Source organism: Vigna angularis, chromosome 7 (genome assembly GCF_016808095.1).
Source record: "Vigna angularis cultivar LongXiaoDou No.4 chromosome 7, ASM1680809v1, whole genome shotgun sequence".
NCBI classification, from domain to species: domain Eukaryota; kingdom Viridiplantae; phylum Streptophyta; class Magnoliopsida; order Fabales; family Fabaceae; genus Vigna; species Vigna angularis.
In genome coordinates this window covers 30,996,213-31,017,896 of record NC_068976.1, presented here as the reverse complement: position 1 = coordinate 31,017,896, position 21,684 = coordinate 30,996,213, and the positions used below count along the sequence as shown (strand labels likewise).

The window sequence follows — 21,684 nt, the reverse complement described above, 5'->3', positions numbered from 1 at the left end:
GATAACGAAATAACTTACATAAATAAAGTACTTTTTAAATGAAATTAGTAGCAAAACACCCAACAAAAATGAAGCAATGCGTCTTATTCGACCATCCATGTTTTAGAGGTTCTATTCTCATGTTTCAAGGCATTAAAATATTGTTCTGGTCTATTACAGAGGTTGGTTTAGGAGGAAAATGAGAAAATCACAAAAGAGGCCCTTTGCCGTATAATCTGTTATGTAGAACCCCATTTGGATACGATACATGAATTGGTGATGTTCCAGAACAAAGATTTGTAAGTATGTCCAAGAAGATATAATAAATATATTATAAAGCCAATAATTGTAGTCTTTTCATGTTCCTCAATAACTATAAGTAATAGATTCTCATTCAAACATGCTTTATAAACTAATGATTGGGGCCAGAAAATTCAATCTGGGAAAAGATTGGTAGAACACAAAGTGTGGCATGAGCAAGCATCCACAAAAGAGTATTAGATTCTTCCTCGAATTGTTTATAAGAAGCACATTATGAGTAAGTATGGTGTAAAATTTTAATACAAAGAACATAGCTAAAAATGATTAAATAAAGAAATATAAGAGGGTGTAGAATATGATATGATCATCAGAAATCAGATTCCAAGAAATCTCTACCACTCATGGCACCAAACCACTAATAAAGTCTAAGTGCTGCTGACTAAATTCCAAAACTCGAATTTAGCATAAGAGGATATGTTCCTTTCTATTTTCTCAATAAATGAGAAATAAAATGATTGTTCAGTCTCTCCTAAAATACCTATCATGTTTCTTAAAAAAGTGCAAGAATTGTTTAACAAAAACAAGGTACTGATAGATGTAGGGAAGTTGATTCCCTGCCTTTTATTGCTTTCCCTCCATAGTGCAACTAAAATTAGCTTTGTCTACATAGTTCTTCATCTATATTATTTTTATAGACAAAGTCCCCTACCAAAAACTCAATCTCTTCCTCCATAAATTCTTCCTATGCCTCCCCTTAACTGCACCCACATTAACAATATCAGTTTTCCTAGTCCAAAGTCAAACATCATTATCCCCCAAGTAGAACATGGTAGTACATGCATGCAACTACTTATGTTACATTACATATGACAAAACTCATAGATGTTTATGTTAAACAGGACTAAATGCTTAGATACCTCAGTTTATTTTCAACAAATGTATGTTTTTACCCTCTTTTCTTACCACCTTTGCATGATGTTTTTGTGTGCAGAGTTCTGAGGATTCCACAAAGAAACCTCAGTCAGTTGGACCATGGGGAGGCAAGGGAGGATCTCTTTGGGACGACGGGGTATACTCAGGAGTAAGGCAATTGGTGATAGTTCATGGAGCAGGCATTGACTCCATCCAGATTGAATATGATAAGAAAGGAAGCTCCATTTGGTCAGAGAAACATGGTGGAAGTGGAGGCCGTAAAACTGACAAGGTAAAGGTTCCATATTGGCACTTCAGAATATGATACATTAGAAAGAGAGATTATTGGGTGAAAACTTTTTTCTTCTTGTGAGAAATAAAAACTAGCTATAGGTCAATACTTGAGTGATAAAAAGAGTAATATCATGTTAAGGCCCTAGTTAGAAGCTGGTATTAGTTAAATTTGAGCATAAAATAGCTAACTACTAGTGACTGTGTTGCAGGTGAAGTTTGATTATCCAAATGAGATCCTAACCAAAATCCATGGATACTGTGGCAGTTTCAATCACCTGGGGCCAAACTTAGTTCGGTCACTGAGTTTTGAGAGTAACAAGAAAACTTACGGACCATTTGGTGTTGAACAAGGAACATATTTTTCAGTCCCATTGACTGGTGCAAAAATTGTTGGATTCCATGGCAGGTGTGGTTGGTACATAGATGCCATTGGAGTCTATCTGAAGTCCCTGAAACAACCAAATCCATCAAAGCCTTTGGCTCATTCCCAGAGCCCCATTACTCAGTTCTCTGAGAATTTTGGTTATTCTGTGATACAAGGAACTGTGAACGAACACTACGATATTGTTCTTGCTCTGAAACAAAAAGATCATTTCAATGAGAATTTAGCAAAGAATGTCCCCGGAAAATATTCTTTTGTCCAAGAATCCAAAAATACCGAACACAAAGAAAAGGTGAGAGAGCCTGTATTGATGACTTCTCTGTCATTTAAAGTGTTCCTTAACTTTCTTTTCTAGTTCTCAAATTGCCCCAGATGAATCTTTTATCCTATCTTCTTTCAGATGGCTCGTGTGAAAGAGTCAATCCCAAAGGTTGGAGGTGTGGTCACATATGGACCTTGGGGTGGCATTGGTGGACATGTTTTTGATGATGGAAGCTACACAGGAATCAGGCAAATCAACTTGTCACGCAACGTTGGAATTGTATGGATTAGAGTTTTGTATGATTATCATGGGGAAGCCGTATGGGGATCCAAACAAGGTGGAACAGGAGGATTCAAAACTGAAAAGGTGAACCAAGAACAAACAGGAAAACTTAGCTTACTACTCTATTTCACAAACAAGGAAAACTAGACTAATTTATAATCTTTGCGACATCATTTTGCAGGTAGTCTTTGATTTTCCTTATGAAGTCCTGGCACATGTATCTGGCTACTGTGATCCTTTGATGTACATGGGGCCTGTTATTGTAAGGTCACTGACTTTCCACACCAATAAGAGAAAGTATGGACCTTATGGGGATGAACAAGGAAATTCTTTCACCACAAAAGTGAAAGAAGGTAAAATTGTTGGCATTCATGGGAGAAAAGGTTTGTTCCTAGATGCTTTTGGAGTACATGTTGTAGAAGGGAAAGTAACAGTGCCTGTGGCAACCCTTCCCAAGGAAATAAACCCTAGAGAAACAAGTATTGGAGATGAAGGCAATGCTCAATGGCCTAGCAAACTAGTTCTTGCTAAGTCATCAGCAGCTGAAGAGGTATGGCCTTTTATTGGCAACAACTTTTAGAATTCAGAAGATATTGAAGGCATATTTAAGAACATTTTCAATTTCCTTTTATGGATTGTACCTTTCACTTTGGTCATACCTTTCTTAGGTTTCTTGTGGTGTGATGAAAGAACCAGCTCCATGTGGACCAGGGCCATGGGGTGGGGATGGAGGTAGACCCTGGGATGATGGAGTCTTTTCTGGGATTAAGCAAATTTATTTGACAAAAGTATCAGAAGGAATATGTTCTATCCAAATGGAGTACGACAGAAACAGACAATCTGTGTGGTCTGTAAAACATGGTGGTAATGGAGGAGACACCATGCATAGGGTATGATTATGAGCTTCCACTTTCTTAATCTAAGCACGTTTCACTGTCTTTCTTACTTCCTTAAACCAATATTAAGCTAAAGCACTCCCCATGTTAAATGCTGCAAAGCACAAATGCAAAGTGTTCACGACATGAACATTCTTAAACATAATGAAGCTTAACTTGTTGTGATTTCAGATACAATTGGAGCATCCACATGAAGTACTGACTTGCATTTCTGGCTATTACGGGTCAATCACTAAGGATGATCAGCAACATAAAATCATAAAGTCACTGACTTTTTACACTAGTCGTGGGCAGTATGGTCCATTTGGTGAAGAAGTTGGGAAATTCTTCACCTCGACCACTACAGAGGGCAAGGTGCTGGGTTTTCATGGTAGGAGCAGCTTGTACTTAGATGCCATTGGAGTCCACATGCAGCACTGGCTAGGAAGCAATAAAACTTCTAGGTCCTTACTCTTCAAGCTATTTTGATCACTACCTCTCACCAAAACAACAACTTAGCATTTGGACTAGTATTGAGGAGAGTTTGAAATCTTGATGTGATTAGAGTTTGAAAATTTGATGCAATAATAACACGTTAAGGAAAGTTGTATAAGCGGATTATTGAGAACATCAATGCTTGTATGCTTGAAACGGTTAGGTATGAGACAAAACGCAAAGCACTCAACTAAAATAAAAATGAGAAAATAATACCGATAGACAAAAATGGAAAAAATGGAAATTTTACTAGTGAAAACTTACAACTTCATTCTCTACAAATTTAAGGAGAAATTCTCCTATGTTTAAAGCAATATAAAGGAGCAAGAGAAATGAGATTTTGGAAGGCTTTATGGAGGAAAAGGGGTTCCTTTTATGATATGGGAAGGAAACTCCGAGACTAGTCTCTACTAACGTGGGACTTCTCTTTCACATTCTCCCACATAAAATTTTGATGAAACTAATCCAATTTTCATATCATATTTTGTCATTCATGTTGTTTATTCTTCAGATTGGACCAAATCCATTTAAACTTGTCAATGTTGATCGACTTTGTCATAATATTTGTCAGGTTTTCATTTGTGTGAATCTTTTCCATGTGTACACTTCCCTCTTCTACTATTTCTTGAACAAAATGATAATGAAGTCCTATGTGTTTTGTCCTTGAATGAAAGACGGGATTCCTTACAATGTGCAAAGCATTTTGATTGTCACAATATACAAGTTTTTTCTACCTGTGCCTAAGTTACTCCATCAACCATTGAATCCAAATAGCTTCCTTACAAGCTTCAATAGCTACCGTGTACTTTGCTTCTGTAGTAGACAAAGCTACAATATCTTGTAATCTGGATAACACACTTACTACACCTCTTACAAGTGTAAACACATATCCTATAGTAGATCTTTTTTTTTCGATATCACTTGCAAAATCTGAGTCAACATAGCCTTGACAACTGATTTCGATCCTATGAAACATAATGCAACACCTACTAATACTCCGATGCTTCAATGATTGTTGTTTAGATTTTCCATGAACCTACTAATTACTCTTACTACTTGTGCAATGTTCGGTCTTGTACAAATCATGACATACATAAGATTTCCTACTGCTAATGCATATGCTACTCGAGATATCCTCATCCTTTTCACTTCACTACTAGAACTCATACTTGAGGATGACTAAGGAAGTGAGGTAGAAATTGGCTTGCAATCTTGCATGTTGAAATGTCTCAAGATCTTGAGTAAGTAATTCTTCTAAGAAAGTCAAATCTTCCTATGTTTTTTGTCTTGGTGAATCTCCATCCCTAAAATCTTGTGTGTTGATCCCAAGTCCTTTATATCAAACTCCTAAGACAATTATGCCTTCTATTTTTGGATTCGAGCTTTGTTGGGGCCTACCCCCAACATGTCGTCCACATACAACAACAAAATAATGAAATCCTTCTCATCAAACCTATTGTAATAAGTATAATGATATGAACTTAATCTGTTGTATCTAAGACTAATGATGAAGGAATTAAATCTCTTATACCAATACCTTAACTCTTTCTTTAGATTGTACAGAGATTTGTTTAACTTGCAAACCAAGTTTTCTTGCTCTTTAAAGCCTTCTGGTTGGACCATATATATTTCTTCTTCAATTTCTCCATGAAGAAAAATAATTTTTACATCCACTTGTTCCAGATGTAAATCAAATGCAACACACATTGCTAGCACAATTTTGATTGTTGTCAATCTAACAACTAATGAGAATATCTCATTAAAGTCAATGCCTTTTCTCTAAGCATATCCTTTTATCACCAATCTAACATGATATTATTCCACTTGATCATTGTTATCTTTCTTGATCTTATAGACCCATTTGCAACCAATGGCTTTCCTATCTTTTGGAAGTTCAACAAGCCTCCATGTCTTGTTTCTGTGAAGAGCCTCCATTTCTTCTTGCATTGCAGCCATCCACAAATAAGCTTTTGGATCACTCACAGCCTCTTGAAAAGTTGAAGGTTCTCCTTCTTCACTTAGGAGACAATACACATGATAACTGGTCACCACATATTGTGAATGCCAAGATGGTTTGACTCTTTCTCTTGTTGATCATCGAAGTTCTTCATCCCCAACCTCATTTGGCTCATGTTCTTCGTGCTCTTCCTCTGACTCGAAAGAATATTTTGAAGGGTTCTTCTCTATTTGTACTACGACTTTATCCATATTAAAGTTGTCATTTGTCTGCTTTGCAGTTCATTTTCTACAAAGGCTACATCCTAATTAACAATAACTTTGTAGGAAGTGGGATCCAACAAGTTATATCCCTTCATATTGTCAGCATAGCCCAAGAATATACTTTTGCTAGATTATGGTAGTTTGATTCTTTCTTAGGAGTTGTACATTACTATTGAGGGTTATGTGGAACAAAAAATTGTCTTATAATACCCTCTTGTTTATCAAATGCTAGAAAGTCTCCATCCACATATTCTTTTTCTAGTTTCAAGTTCTACTTGTGTTTTGAATTCTTTGAACTAGACAAATACATTTGACTTTCTTGATCGGATACACCCACAATCTTCTGGAGTAATCATCAATGGATGATACAAAACATTTAGCTCCTCCGAGTGATAGTTCTGATGATTTCCATACATCAGAATGAATCAATTACAATGTGTTTATTTTTCATAGTTACTTTAGCAAACTTCAATCTACTTGTTGATCACACAATGCTCACAAAAAGGTAAAATTAACCTTTTTAAGCCTACGTAAGATATTACGTTCTGCAAGGACTTGCAGACCTCGCTCTAACATATGCCACAACCTACGATGCCATGTCAGTACCGCTTCTTCTTGACTTGTCGATGCAACCGTTGCATTAGCTTCTTGCAATGTATTTCCTATAAGCATGTATAAGTTTGCCTTGATCTTTTCTGCTTTTATTTACTACCAAATTCTCTTTCACCACCTTTAAGATTCCACGTTCAACATGGATCTTGCACCCGAGGTCATCCAATTTCCCTATAAATAATAGATTCTTCTTTAAGTTATTCACATGTCATACCCCTTGAATTGTGCGAACAATATCGTCATACATTTTTATTTTGACTATACCAACTCTAGCAATCTCCAATGCATGATCATTCCCCATGAACACACATCCCCCTAAGATAGGCTCATATGTGTGAAATTAGTTTTTGTATGGAGTCATGTGCCAAGTTTCACCTGAATTCATTATCCGCTTGTCATAAAATTTCTTTTTACCATCAAAATTGATCACTGCTTCGCTCACTGTAATTTCTCCATCATCTAAGGTACTTGCAACACAACCTTGTAAGGTTGATGCTTTCAGAGTTCTTTCCTCCATTCTTTCTCTACCAACAATCTTTCTTGACATGCCATCTCTTGTCACAATGGTAGTGTAACATCCCAATATCTCACACTGGATAATTCATAATTTATATATTGTAACATTACATTTACGGTAACATCCTGTAATCTCACACTTAAAAATTCCTAGTTGATATATGTTTATACATGTTTTAAACACAGATTTCAACTATAAACTCATAAATATGATTCGAATTCTTCTAACTTATTCTTCGATCTCTTTCTTCATTGGTACTGGATCAGACGACGTTCCTTCATCTACTCCCATATAACGAATTATACGATCATCGTACATAGCCAAACACAAACAAGTAGGGTGAGCTAACAAACAACAAATCATTTATAAAACATGCATAATTGCTTTGATACTAACATCATATAATAATTATGCCATATACCCTCATACCATCATACCACAATTTCTATTAGACACTCGTCCCACAATACCCAATAAACACCACAATACCTAATAGACACTCATTCCACAATACTTATTTGACACTCATCCGGATGATACGTTGATGAGCGGTCACGGGAGGTTATGTACTTGTGATGACTTCTGCTTCTTCTTACAAATACAGTTCCAAAAATACTCCATACCATTCACAAGGTTAGTCCTCAACACTATGTCCAAAACCGGCACATAGACCAGGACCTCTTGCCCCTCTCACTACATAACTCATCCTTCTCTACTTGAGACTGGATGATTATTAGAGTATCAGGATAACCTCCAACTACAGGACCCTCAACATCAACATATACACAATTACCACATCATTACAGAATCTCTCCACGAGACTCATACAATGCTCACATTCCTCAACTCATATTATATCATTACGAAATCTCCCCATAATACTCATATCATGTTCAGACGCATAAATTCAAATCCAATATAATAAATTACAATCATCACAATTAAAATTCATAATTTCGTATCTACCACAATAACATGAATTCATTCCAACGAGGTATATTGCTCAATAGTTTAACAGTACATAATCTGTTCAACAAGATTTAAGTTAAAAGCTTGTCGAGTAGACCTCCAGGAAAGAGAGGTATGTCACAATGGACAACTTAAGTACCAAGTCTTTCCTTAGCCAAAGTGTTCCTCAACTAGTTTTAACAAATTTCTTATTTACATATTCAAAATAACAGCACATAATATTAACACAGAAATTCAATATAAATAAATATACAGTAAGCATTAACACTATTCTCACATAATTTCAAGACATGCATACTAATAAACAATACTAAATCAGAATATAAAAGCTTAGAAAGGTTAGCTCCCCTACCTCTATTCCAGACTTCACTTGCTCCGAATTTGTTTCCCCGAAAACTCTTCAGAACCTCTACTCTTCTTGCAACTAAAAATTTCTCCCTAACTCTTTCTTCTCTATTTCTCAAGCTCTCACTTGATTCTTCTTCTTCTTGGTGCAGAATACCCTTCCCTCCCATGGCTATTTATAGGTAAAAAAATTTACTATTCATTAATTTTTTTTAATATTATGTATTATTTTAATATTATTTTAAAAATAGTATTTTAATCATCAACTTGATCAAATCTGATCCTAACTCCTTCCATGCTACGTAGGAATTCTTATCCTTTCAATTTTTATTTTTAGTTTTTTTTACTATTCACTTTTTACTATTCACTATTCACTTTTTACTATTCAATTTTCTTAAAAAAAATCCTAAATAAGTTATCAAAAATTTGAAACTCTCCTTCTAGAATTACTATAATTTTATATCAAAAATTTTAATTTTTCTACCATAATTTTCTATTTAATTATATTTTCTATCCATTAAAATTATTATTACTAATAAAATGCTAAAATTTACTATTATAGATATTTTTCATGGGTCTTACAGGTAGCATTTAAGATGCTTCTTATTTTGAGATTTTTATTTACTATGGTTTAACTCCCACTTTATCCATGTTTTATTGATCTACCTCTTGTCATCGTCGAAGCCTTTGCTTGCTTTGAATTTTCCGTCCTATCTACTTTTGTTTTTTCGCCTGGATTCTTCTTTAAGAATAGCTTCGAAAATATCCTTAAAGTATAGGTACACATCAGTATTGTTATTTGTTATGTTGATGATGAGTTGATCATACAAATCAAGTAAACTCTACAGTAGAAACTTTTAAATGTTAATTTTCAACTATGTTGAAATTTGTCATTACAAGTTAGGCAAATAATGTATTTAGATTATTGATGTGCTCCGTCCTTGATGTGGACTCACTCATTTGAAGAGTATAAAGTTTTATCCTCAAGAATATCCTTGAATAAGTTACTTAACCTTATGCAATTTAATGAAAATGTCTTAAATCTCCTTTGCACTCTACGACATTGGATAAAACTGCACTTGTCATTACTAATCATTTTAATTAATTTCTTTCTACTTTTGATCAATGATTTTTTTCCCTAATTGCTGACAGTTGTCCTTCCTCATATTTGCCTTCATCCTGATTTTTTACAATAAGAAATTATGCGAGGACCTGAAAATAAAGTCCAAGGGGTGTCTTAAGTTAATAGGACCAAACTTAAAACAAAAGGGCTTTTCAAACCTCCTGGTCCATTAACTCCAGCACACCACTCTCTCTCTAAGAACTCAGTTCCTCTTTTCTTTGCCTTATCTCTACAACCTCACATCCTTCTCTCTTCAATCTCCTTTCACTAAGCCAGTAGATTTCGTTTTAGGTGGTGCTCAAACGTCCGCGACGTAGAGGGCTTCAACCTCCTATTTACTGTTCTTGAATGGAGACGTATGTTCTTGTCGGTTACATGTGCTTTCTTGCTTTCCCTTCCTCCATTTCTACTCAGTTCTAGCTCTAAGAGTTGTTTCCATCACCATTTCGGTGGTTGTAGGGCATTGTTCGGGTTCTCGCTGTGAGAGGTATCGTTAGGGCATTTCAGTGAGCTGTGCGGTTTTACTCCAAGGTAAGGGGAGCTAGAATACTTCTTTAAACTGCTTGCATGAAGTGTATGTATATTGGATTCTGAATTGGTGCACTGTTTGGAGTTGTATTTTGTGTTTTGAGTATGTTGTAATGTATGTGTTGATATGTGAAATCCATGAAACTGTGTTAAGCTGTTTGGAATTGATTTGGATGGGTTTGAATTGCTATAATTGACCAATTGAAAGTGATTTAAGTGTGAAATCTGGTATATTTTTGGTTGGATAGAAATTTGGAGTTTTCTGGTTTTTAGGTCACTTTGAGAGGAAGTGAGGTAGTGATTTTGGGCATTTGAGGTCTAAAGCGCAACTGGGCTGTTGGGGCAGTCTTAGCCACTATAATGTGACTTGTTTGAGTCATTAAATTGATCAAACTAGGTGCAAAGCTGTGGGATTGGGTTTTGGGTCCCTAAGTTGGGGAAAATTGGTGTTTTAGAGTTAAAATTGACTTTTAATCACTTTAGAATGGTAGTAGGAATGTTTAGAATCATTTAGATAAGTTTAATTAAGTATAAAACAAGAATTAAGGGTGTTAGAAGTTAGTAAAAATGGTTAGAAATGGTCATATTGGGTTATGTTAGCAATTATGCAGAATTCTGTAGAATTATGCAAAACGTTGCAGTTGACCGTTCGGTCTTGTGCTGCTCTTGGTCATAACTGGGTTGGTCTCTTTTGAGTCTTACCAGTTCATGAACGTTCGTTCTCTTAAGTAGCGTTCGGTCTCAGGTAGCGTTCAGTCTCTTAAGTAGCGTTCGTTTTCTTAAGTAGTGTTCGGTCTCAGGTAGCGTTTGGTCTCTTAGATAGCGTTCAGTCTCTTAAGTAGCGTTTGTTCTCTTAAGTAGCGTTCGGTCTCAGGTAGCGTTCAGTCTCTTAAGTAGTGTTCGTTCTCTTAACTAGCGTTCGGCCTCAAGTAGTGTTCGGTCTTGATAGCGCTCGGTCTTAGGTAGCGTTCGGTCTCTCTTAGTGAGCGGTCCTGAATAGTGTTCGACCACTTCTTCAGTCTTACCTTTTATGGATCATTCGGTCTTGTCCTTTGGGAGGTGAGATACCGTTCGGCCTCTACCATTCACGGGGTGTTCGGTCCTGCTCATTATGTGTTGATGTTTTTCGTTCGGCCTATATTTCTATTTATTCCAGTATGCTATTTTACTTAATTGTTCCAGTTGCTTTAAGGGCTTATGTGTGCATTATCATGTTGGTGTTAAAGTGGAAAGTATTAGTATTGGATGTAATTCCATGATCCTCAAGGAGGGATACATGGTGGTGCCCTTTCAGTGTGTTTAGAATGATTTGCATGGTAGCTTAGTCTTGAGGGTTTTCTTGATGCTCCAATGGTCTTTCATTCTCAAGTAGAGAGGATTGATCCATGTGGTGAGGAGTAGTAGGAGGTCCTAGTCTTGGGTGCTTCCAGTATGGCCCAAGGTGAGTGATAACGGACTAACCTCGTGAGTGTGGTAGGGTGAAACCCATTGGCAATGACTTTGCAAAGCAGTAGAGGCCACCACGAGTGCATAACTCGCCATAGCTCGGCAATCATTCTAAGTCCGGACGAGTCAAGTTTAAGTGCAACAAGTCATGTTTGTATAGTGTAGTGTATATGTCTTTACTTGCATGTTGTATGTGACTGTTATAACATGATTTTTATATCTAGCTCACCCTTGCTTGTGTGTTTGTGTTTGCTTGGGTATGTTTTTCTTTTGCAATGATCATCCACTTGGATGTGAGCAGAGGCAGATGAGGTGCCTCTGGAGCAGTCTTTGGAGGACGACGGTGCTGCTGCTTAGCTTAGTTAGGACCCTTAGTTGTCCTTATTATTTTGAAATACTCTAGTATGTCTAAGTTTTAAATTCTGACTCATTTTGGGATGACTTTAAGCTTAACAAACTTTCTTTACAGTCTACTCTAACTGTTCTTTTTTATATAAATGTGGACTTACTATGTTATATGCTTCTATAAAATTATACCATTATTGGGTATAATTTGTAACATATTGTTGTGACTTAAAAAAAATACTTGTGCACTTCTCATTGTGAATATTATTATCTACCAAAACAATAGTAATAAATAGTAAACCAATACACTAGGTGAGTTTTCAGAAGAAAAAAAAGTAAATTACTAATTGACGTATTTAGGTACCAAGTCTACCAAAAGTTAAGAAATATAAGGGAAGAAAAAATATAAATTTTTGGAGTGATTTAGAAAGAAATCAAGGTTCCTTTTTTATAGAAAGAATGGGAAGGAAATCCCATTATTATTAGTGTCCACCAATCTTCAACTTCTCTTTCACATAAACATCCATTTGGTAATACCAAGAGAACATTTTGCTATACTATACAACAACAATATGAACCACCACGAGAGCTCCCCCATGAGCAAGACGAACACTGATTCATTGACATTGCCTCGCGAAACGACACAATAATGCTTCGTCCACACCAACAAAACAACCCCAGTCCCCAACAACGAACCCCAAACAGACAAGAGAACAAGAACAGTTCCTCAACTTGGGGCACCTACTTCAGAAAACCAACAACAACCTTAACTTAGGGTACCCACCTCATAACAACAAACAACGAAGAACACACGCACTGTGTTAGAACGAAGAACTTAGGGCATCCCACCTCAGCTCACCTCCTTCATCTCAAGTCCTTCAGCTAAGCTTCTTCGAGATGAATATGTTAGGGCAAACACGTATGTATTTGGTTTTCTAATCAAAGGATATTTTCATATATGTCTTTGCTAAATAATGTGTTTTTGCCATGTTGGATAAGTAATTTGCCACATGAATTAACATTTAACGTTGTTCCTACCAACTTAACGGATAGAACTGAAATCATACAATTTTCATAATATAGGGATCCAATGTCTTCACTTTTAAAATCGGATACTAAAATGAAAATAACCACTTAACTTAGGGACCAATTAAATATTTAAACTTTTTTTTCCCATCTAACGATTGATAAAATATATAAAACTTAACCAAACATATGATAAAATGTGTGAAATAATTCATTGGAACGAAAAATAATTAAGTAAAAAAATATATTGAATAAATAACATTTGATGATTAAAGAAAATGAAAACGGGAATTAAACAATAAAGTTTCCAAAACTAAAGTAAAGCTGTGAGTGTGCGATTTGTTTCTGAAGCCACAGTGGAAAACCACACCACACACTTCTCTTCTCAGACTCGCTTCATTTTCATTCTTCCATTCCAATTCAACCTTCCATCTTCCAACTTCACTGCCTATGGATCGTGCTCAGCTTCTCTTGCTTGGTCTGCCTCTCTTTCTTTTCTGTTCTGACCTATTTTCGCTATTCACACCACCACCACCGCCACCTCACCACCACCACCACCATCATCACCATCCACCGCACCACCATCATCACCCACCGCACCACCATCACCACCCTCCCCACCACCACCATCACCCACCGCACCACCCACCCCAACACCATTATCAGCCGATTACAATAGAGTTACCCCCCGAGGTAATTTTTTTCATGAAAATCCCATCTTTATCATTTTTTTAATGTCCCATTAACGGCTCTCTTCTGTTCTTGTTTCCTCAGAAAACCACGAGCAGTATTGCAAATTCGGGTCTCGGCAACACTGTCAACATCAATTTCTGCTCTTCGTGTTCTTACAGGTACTTGCTATTAATATTATGGTGTTGATGGTTTTTCTATAGAGAGAAGAATTACAAAAAAAAAAGGAACGCTTTTTGAGATTATGGGGGAATCGACCTAGAAAGATTATTTGACTTTAGGTTTTTGGTTATATCATCCAGCTTGTGAAATCGTATCTGGGTTGTATATCATATCATACATCAGTGGTTAGCTGGGGATTTAAGGGAGTATTGTTCCAAATCATTGCTTTAACTTTTTGTTCGGTGTTCCTTAAACCTTTGTGTTGGTACAGTTGAAAGAAAATGAAAAGAAAAGAAAAGTTTGAATTTTTAATTGTTTGGTACAGGGGAAAGAAATGAGAAAGATAATTTTGATTTTTTTTTCTAAAATCCATTGTTGTCTTTGTTTTATGTCCACTCTATTTTCTTTCGTTTCATTACCTTAGGAAAATGTATAGGCAAAAGTTGGTTCATTACAATTTGCATGCATATGGTAGTGTTGGTTAGGATGGGGAATTTGTTATAAATGGATGGCTGTGTTGTTTGTGTGTAGGGGAACAGCAGTGACAATGAAGAATATGTTGGATATTGCTTTTCCTGGAACTGAGGTTATTCTTGCTAATTATCCTCCATCGCTTCCAAAGCGTCTGCTAAGCAAATTGGTTCCAGTTGTTCAGATTGGTGTTATAGGAGTGGTTGTTGCTGGGGAGCATATATTTCCAGTATTGGGTTTTGCTGCACCTCCTCCTTGGTATTTCAACTTGCGTGCTAATAAATTTGGAACCATTGCTAGTACTTGGCTTCTTGGGAATGCCTTGCAGTCATTCTTACAGAGCTCTGGAGCATTTGAAATTTACTTCAATGGTGAACTGGTTGGTACCTTCCTTCCACGTTCTATTTTCTTTTATTTATTAGTACACATTTATTTGATAGTTGAGCTCGTGATCTTTATTCAAGTTTTGTTATGCTTTGTGACTGTGTGAGCATGTGTAATCCATTGGGTAGATATCCCACGTGAGTTGTTAGATCAATATTTTGCCACTTCACTGGATTTCTCTGGTTAATTTGGGGCTCACTTAGAGAATTTTTAGCTACTATCATACAATATGTTAAGCAGCATCATTATCTTTGGCTGTATTATTTTGATTCTTTTCGGTTATCATACTTTCTGCGAAGGTTATATTTCATCATTGAATTTATTGAATTATATGGTCTTGAACAGACTAAAACTAGTTTAAGATCTGCAGAAAGATATTGTGAAAAAGTGGGTAGAGTATGGGGAATTGGGGCCTATCCTCCATTCCAGCTAAAATGTAGCACATCTTTGTTACCTTGAGCCAAATAAATCCATGATGGTCAATTGATATTTTTATATGGATTTTTGTAGTTTGAAAACCTCTGCTTTCAGATCACAGTTATATCTCTATATGACTTTTTGGGTGATTGGGGAGAACGGTTCCCCACCTTGCATTCAACATTCAACTCCTTTAGTATTGGGCATTTTGGCTTTGTAACATTATTTTGTTTCCTGCATTCAGTGTTTTATGGTATATAATTTGTAAGAATTAGTATAGGGTTTATTTGTGTAGTTCTAAGAAATGGACTAAGATCTTGTTTGGATATAAAAACTATAAGTATTTTGAGGGTTTATCTACTGAAATAAACTTCATACTTTCAGTAGAGAACTCTCAAAAAGCATTTATAGGACATATCCAAACGGGTGGAACTTTAAGTTAATAGGAAATAAACTTATCCTTTTTTTTTCTGTTTTAAGAGTTCTTATCTGAACCATCATTTGATCATACTCTTGCCTCTTCTGACTCTAGAGTTACTTAGATGGAAGGTACCGTAGTATATGGCATCTTCAATGCTTTTGAATTTTTTACTCATACCTTAAAACTCTTCTGCCCTTGAAGGTTTTCTCTAAACTGAAGGAGGGAAGGTTTCCTGGAGAGATCGAGTTGAAGGATTTGATTACCAAAAAGATGACAAATTCTTTACGTGTTAATGGTGTGTCAGAATTGATGTCTTAGTGTCTTTGGTGGAGGCATATTTTGAACTGTCATAAAATGTTACTGCACCTGACATTGCAATGTGAAGTAAGAGGTTGGTATACATATATCTTAGGAATATCATGTTGTAAGGTTCTGCCAGATGTTTATCCTGCTGCATAAACTTTGTGTATTGAAAGAACTAAGTAACTGCTGAAGGAAAAGCTACCTCAGGTAATAGTTTGTGTAATTTGTTTTCACTGTGATATCTCTTTATCATCAGCTCCAATAACATCCATATACTACGTTCAAAATTGAAGATTTAATTAAGTTTTTGTTCCTAAATAAGTAGGTTGTTTTAGTTTTGGTTTCCAATTAAAATACCAAAAACTTAATTAAGCAAAATTGAATGGTAGGATAAGGCAAATTTTGCAACACTATACTTTATAGTAATGTATGGATAAGACTGAGTTTGGATACAGCAGCAATGTCAAACACGAATGAGTAAAGTACACATGTATATCAGAAGAACACGAAGACACTAAGCAATTTAAAATATATCAAAGAAATTACGCTTAAGTAACTGTCGTTTGTATAACTTATAATATGCTTTAAATACCTGTTGGTTTTATTATTTATTTATTTTTCTTCAATTTAATTTCTTTATTAATAAAAGATTCAACCAAGCAGTTAAGTCCAATTTTAAAATATAAGTTATGACCTTTTTAAGTTCTAATCATGTCTCTTAACTTTTAAAAACATCTTTTAAACACTAAAATTAATGTTATTAGGGTTATAAGTGTTTATTATAATATAATATTGTGTAAATTAAAGTTATTAATAAGTAGTTAACGATTTCATTGTTGAATTAGATAAATAGATTTTATTAACGATTCTATTGTTAATTAAATAAATAAAAAATAATCACATTGTTATGGTTTTGAAAATTAAGAAATTTAATTTAATTTTTTATTAATAGGTTAAAATAAATAAATGATAAATTGAAGAAATCAAGCTTATATAATAAATACGCAAATCATGTGATAACTTGCCATTTTTATGTAAATTGTGGTGTTTTTGTAAGAGCCTTTTCTGTTAGTAATTTGTTGAGTGCAAATTGCATTGATTTTCATTTATATACTGCATTTATAAAGGGAGTTTATCCACCGGAGAATTCCTTCACAATATATTATTGTTGTCAAATGTGATCATGCATAATTTGGGAATCGTCTAAACATTGAATTTGGTTTATTACTGCCCAATAATCAATGTTCCTGGTGCTAAAAATTGAATCATAACGTGTATACGCTCTCTATTAGAAAAATAATACCAACGACAGCAAAATTTAATCTATTGCCGTCACCCTTCAATGAAATTTCCGAGTAATCTATTTTTTCGTTGCTACTGTTTAAACAAATGGAACGTGTAAACAATATCATGAACTGGTAAAGTTCCATGATCTTCTGTGTACTGAAATTCATCTCCTTAGACATTACTGGCTTTTGAAACATGCTGCTCCAAAAGTTCATAATAAAAAGTTCATTGTGAGGGCCTATTAACATGTCTAAGTCATAATAAAAATTTCACGCAGAGTATTTACCTTAAAAAGTTCTCATATTCGGCTTATGTCACGGCCAAACACAAAAGTAGTAGCCCAGTTGATGGCTACATAGAATCTGTTCCTCCAGCTGATGACACGAGTTAGGTATGCTGAGCGCCAGATAAACCAACTGACAAAACCTGCCAAAGATAACCCTTTGGCCTCCTGCAGGAGATTGCGTGAATGAATCAAACCACAAGTTTTTAAAGCACCAGTAAAAGCTTAGGAATGAAAATCACCTTGCTTTGTCTGAGGTCGACTAGAGCCTTATAACTCCCTATAGATGCCATGCTTCCAAGGTGCTTGTAAACAAATTGTTCCCCAAAGTCAAAGTCCTTTGCACTGTTTGCACGGCCTCCATTTTCTTTACCTATTTTGTTTAGTAAGATTGCTAAATATTTACCCTGCCTTTCTGCTACCTGTGGTTAAATCCAAACGGCAACGCATTAAGTTGGTAAATGCAACATCAATTCACTCATGACCAGTTACAGAGTAAATTAGCAGTAACACATTCAGAATGAAATCTCAGGGACAAAGACCTTAGTGCAAAGTGAGAACTACAAATTCCAGGAATTCAAGAAATTAATTTGTATGAGAAGAAACTAACGAATCCAATGTCACGTACTTGGGCTAAAGCCGGCAGTGGTTGTTTTCCTGTACTTTCTACAAAACCACTGCAGTCACCTATTGAAAAGATATCCTCTACTGTAGGAACACGAAGCCACTCATCAGTGCCAATCCTGAAAATAAGAAACTTTAAAAATTTGTTTTATGGAAATACCCTAATCTATAGTTATAGTTGCCATGGCACATCAAATGTGTGTCAAACGCGAGGAAACTGATACATCTGACGATAGCTTATGGTGGACAAATGACATAAATAGTAAAATATAACTAAAAATACATATCGATTTACACCTCAGCCTAAACATATTTTACACCATATAACTAACTGCTGAATCCAATCATTGATGTATGTGTATTTTACATAATGATTTTCATGCCAAAGTTTGGAAGATTAAAAGATATGAGGGTAATAATAAAATTATTGATATTTTCTTATATTTGAAAAGGATTTATATGAAATGCCTGAAATGAACTTTCAAATGCAACCTTGAAATTGAAAGCTTCATCAGATGTTAAAGATTTATTTTGATCTATGCCTAATTCAGTCTCCTTAAATAAATATATGCGCACAATGAGTGATATCTTTTGGAAAAAAGTAGCGCTGCTTTCATGATAAGACAGATCATGTCTATTCATATGACTGCTCCAAATTTGTAAATTTGAAAGAGCTGTCAATGGAAAGAAAATAAGTGCAACTATGTTGAGTAACAAAGAACAACCTTCCACCAGGAGATTTGGGGAAATCCAAAGACTGAATAAAAGCTGATGGACCAACTCCAGTCGACCATACGAGCAACCCATATGGTACCTCAGTTCCATCATTTAGGATAATCTTCTTCTCCTCGACATCTTTCACAATGCCACGGACTAGTCGGACTCCTGACTGATAGAAACTTCAATATGAAGAGATACAAAACTAATATTGATTGAACAGTTAGCCTATCAATCAGTTTTCATCATACTTATTGTACTACGAGGAAGAGTCGCATTAATTAATTATATGATTCCAAATACCACTGTTAGAAACATTGTGTCGTGATTATATTTCATATTTTGATAATTAACACCATAGTAATTACTAATAGACTACTACATTTCTTTAAATGGAAAGGTGAGTTTAGTTGTTCTTTGTTTCTTTTTACATGATATTCAGAAGTTCGAAATCAGCAGGGAAAGGTTGAACAAACATAATAGAAGTTCCTTCTGATATGTAGCTCACCTTTGTCAATTGATTGGTGGCATATTGCCTGAGTCGGACATCAAAGGAAGACAGGATCTCATTGGCCTGAAATGGCATGAATAAATTGGTTAGAAAACAAATTACCTTAAAAGAAAATTTTGGCACGAAGAAAAATGACAATGGTGTTTCTAACCATTATGTTGGCAATAATTGTAATTTGGAAGACAGAGATATACAATGGAAATAGCAAGAGGTTTCTTGCCATAAGCAAGAGTTTTCTGCCATAGGCAATACCAAAAATCTAGTCTATTTGGTTGTATCACATATCTGATGCTACTAAACAAACCTCAATTAAAGTAACGTGGATGTAGTCCTTCACATGTGAATATCTCTCACGGACATCCCTTACGATAAAATCACTAAGTTCACCGCTGAATTCAACTCCAGTGGGACCGCCTCCCACAACCACACAGTGTAACAGCCTCCTTTTTTCCTCTTCTTCAATCCCTGCATCCAAATCAAATACAAATTGCATAGGTGATGTACAATAATCATTATTTTCAAGTGACTTTATATTAATCCTAAATATCAAAATTGTTGTAAACCTGGAACATCAGACATCATTAAGTTCAGAAGCAACTTCCGCCGTATTTCCTGTGCATGATAAACTTCACGAAGAAAAATTGCATGCTCATAGACTCCATGAATTCCAAAAGTGGTAGGTTGTGCTCCTAATGCAATTACCAGCTTATCATATGCGATCGTAAATTTCCAGGGATCTATTGTCTGCGTTCCTTCAGTTACAGACTCACATTGCACCTTCAAAACCATTTTGCCAGATTCTCCCCAATTAAACCACATCATGAGTAGCAATATTTAAAGTAATACTAGTAATTCTCCAACCTTAAGACACATTGTCAGTACTACCGATATTTCAACTAATAGGAGTATGATGCCGTTTTGTTATGTGGAGAGAGTAAGAGAAATAGGTATGAAATTGAATTTTCCTTGGGGCTTCAGGTTCCAGGCGTTGCTTTGATAGTTTTAATTCAACAAAACAATAACAAGATTTGTATTACTAGACAGGGTTTCAATTCCAACAACAATGCAACAACCTTTATCTTACTATATGGAGTAGAACAAAAGGTATAAAAAACACAATTTCAATAAATCCATCAACAAACAAGGTACCTTCTAATAATTTCAAATTTTGAATAAATTCATCGTGTTTCAGCACAACTGAGAAAAAGAAACAGAAGACACTGCTTCATCCCCTAAAACAAGATAATTTACACATTCCATGCACCTCAAATGAAATGGAAAAGGATAGCAAATGGGATTGATGTGAGTTCACACACGTGACAGGTGATGGCAACGAGAAAGAGGGAGTCAAGACAGTGATATTAACAATGATGAGTTTGTTATGCAACAGAATGTATCAGTAGTGTAGAGGACAAGAAAAATAATAGACGATAGAAAAACTACTACTATATATTTCTCCTAGAAACATACTCGTTAACATTTTTCTACTGTTGGTTGAAATTAATAGAAAATCACAAAAAATAGTGAATCAACCATCTGACTTAACAATGGTTTTTCAATTTCGTAGTTCTCAATAAAATTTTGGCAATAAAAAGTGTGCCACTAGCTCTCCTATGCCACACTATGTCGGCTGTGAATTTTGGTGTTAGTGTTCTGACAAAGTTGGTGTCAAGGTCACGCAATATTATATGTCACCTTAAGGCATTGCTAAATCCCTGAAACATAGTAGCATATAAAGAATCTATACATACTATAAATCACAGAAACGTATGCAAATCAAGAAAATGATATGATGCACGTTGTCCACACTCCACAGATGTCCATTATCAAGTAACAAACCAAATCACGCCCAATTTAACGACATTTAACCGGAACAGTGGCCGCAGAATTGAAAGAAGAGAAGTGGATAACATACGACATGGTTGAGAGCATCAATGGCAGTACAATTGGCGAGGAAGAAGAAAGAGCCAGGTTCCCGGGAAATGGCGGGTTGGATCCTGGCGATGGGTTCGGCAACGGTTCTGAACTCGAGCGTTCCGACGCACGTGGAAGCCAAGAGAGGCGTGAACACCATGTGGTTGCGCGGTGACACGCAAACGATGTCGTAGATTTTAGGGTCCAGGCCCTTCATGAGCCGGCACCCAGCCCATCCAGAGCCCAGCACGACCACACGGGGCTTCTCGTGGGCTTTCGTGGGGCCTAGACCCGCATGGTGAACCGGGCTGGTGGAGGTGCTGAACCGGGAGAGAGAAGTGAAGTGGCGCGTTTTGGAGGAGAGGTGTCGAAACCAAGACATAGCGAAGGTGTGAAACTAACTAACTGAGATTGCTATGTTGGGAAAGAAAGAGAAAACAGAGAAGAAGAAGATGATCAAGAAGAGGTTTCTAATTATTTGGGGTTTGTTTGGATGGATCAATTTGACTTGATTGATGTAAGAGGCTGCTTAATAGGAGCGTTGACGTTGATGTCACGTGTTATGATGACGATGCAGACATGTATCAGCATGGCGCACTGGTGGCTGCTACCGTAAAATGTGAACAT

At 35.8% G+C, this 21,684-nt stretch overlaps 3 protein-coding genes across 4 annotated transcripts; 2 read left to right on the top strand and 1 right to left on the bottom strand.

Moving 5' to 3' along the window:
* Positions 1-981: 981 nt before the first annotated feature.
* LOC108337697 (jacalin-related lectin 3) lies at positions 982-3,919 on the top strand. Its single transcript, XM_017574272.2, has 7 exons — positions 982-1,069; positions 1,232-1,444; positions 1,656-2,120; positions 2,229-2,456; positions 2,554-2,922; positions 3,041-3,262; positions 3,440-3,919. Exons 1-7 carry the CDS (start codon positions 1,067-1,069, stop codon positions 3,734-3,736), a joined length of 1,797 nt encoding a protein of 598 aa, XP_017429761.1. The 5' UTR covers positions 982-1,066; the 3' UTR covers positions 3,737-3,919.
* A 9,258-nt stretch (positions 3,920-13,177) lies between these two features.
* On the top strand, positions 13,178-15,954 carry LOC108337084 (selT-like protein). Its single transcript, XM_017573532.2, has 4 exons — positions 13,178-13,566; positions 13,648-13,724; positions 14,257-14,575; positions 15,620-15,954. The coding sequence occupies exons 1-4, from the start codon at positions 13,324-13,326 to the stop codon at positions 15,734-15,736; spliced, it is 756 nt and encodes a 251-aa protein (XP_017429021.1). The 5' UTR covers positions 13,178-13,323; the 3' UTR covers positions 15,737-15,954.
* Positions 15,955-16,981: 1,027 nt separating this feature from the next.
* On the bottom strand, positions 16,982-21,684 carry LOC108336197 (internal alternative NAD(P)H-ubiquinone oxidoreductase A2, mitochondrial). 2 transcript variants are annotated; one of them, XM_052880841.1, is made up of 9 exons: positions 21,059-21,684; positions 19,707-19,920; positions 19,448-19,608; positions 19,141-19,206; positions 18,641-18,804; positions 17,920-18,034; positions 17,534-17,713; positions 17,295-17,459; positions 16,982-17,206 (listed from the first exon to the last, which is right to left on the bottom strand). In XM_052880841.1, the coding sequence occupies exons 1-8, from the start codon at positions 21,437-21,439 to the stop codon at positions 17,307-17,309; spliced, it is 1,434 nt and encodes a 477-aa protein (XP_052736801.1). In that variant the 5' UTR covers positions 21,440-21,684; the 3' UTR covers positions 16,982-17,206; positions 17,295-17,306. The 2 variants fall into 2 exon arrangements, with proteins under 2 accessions (XP_052736801.1, XP_017428034.1); XM_017572545.2 differs by having other exon boundaries at positions 16,982-17,459.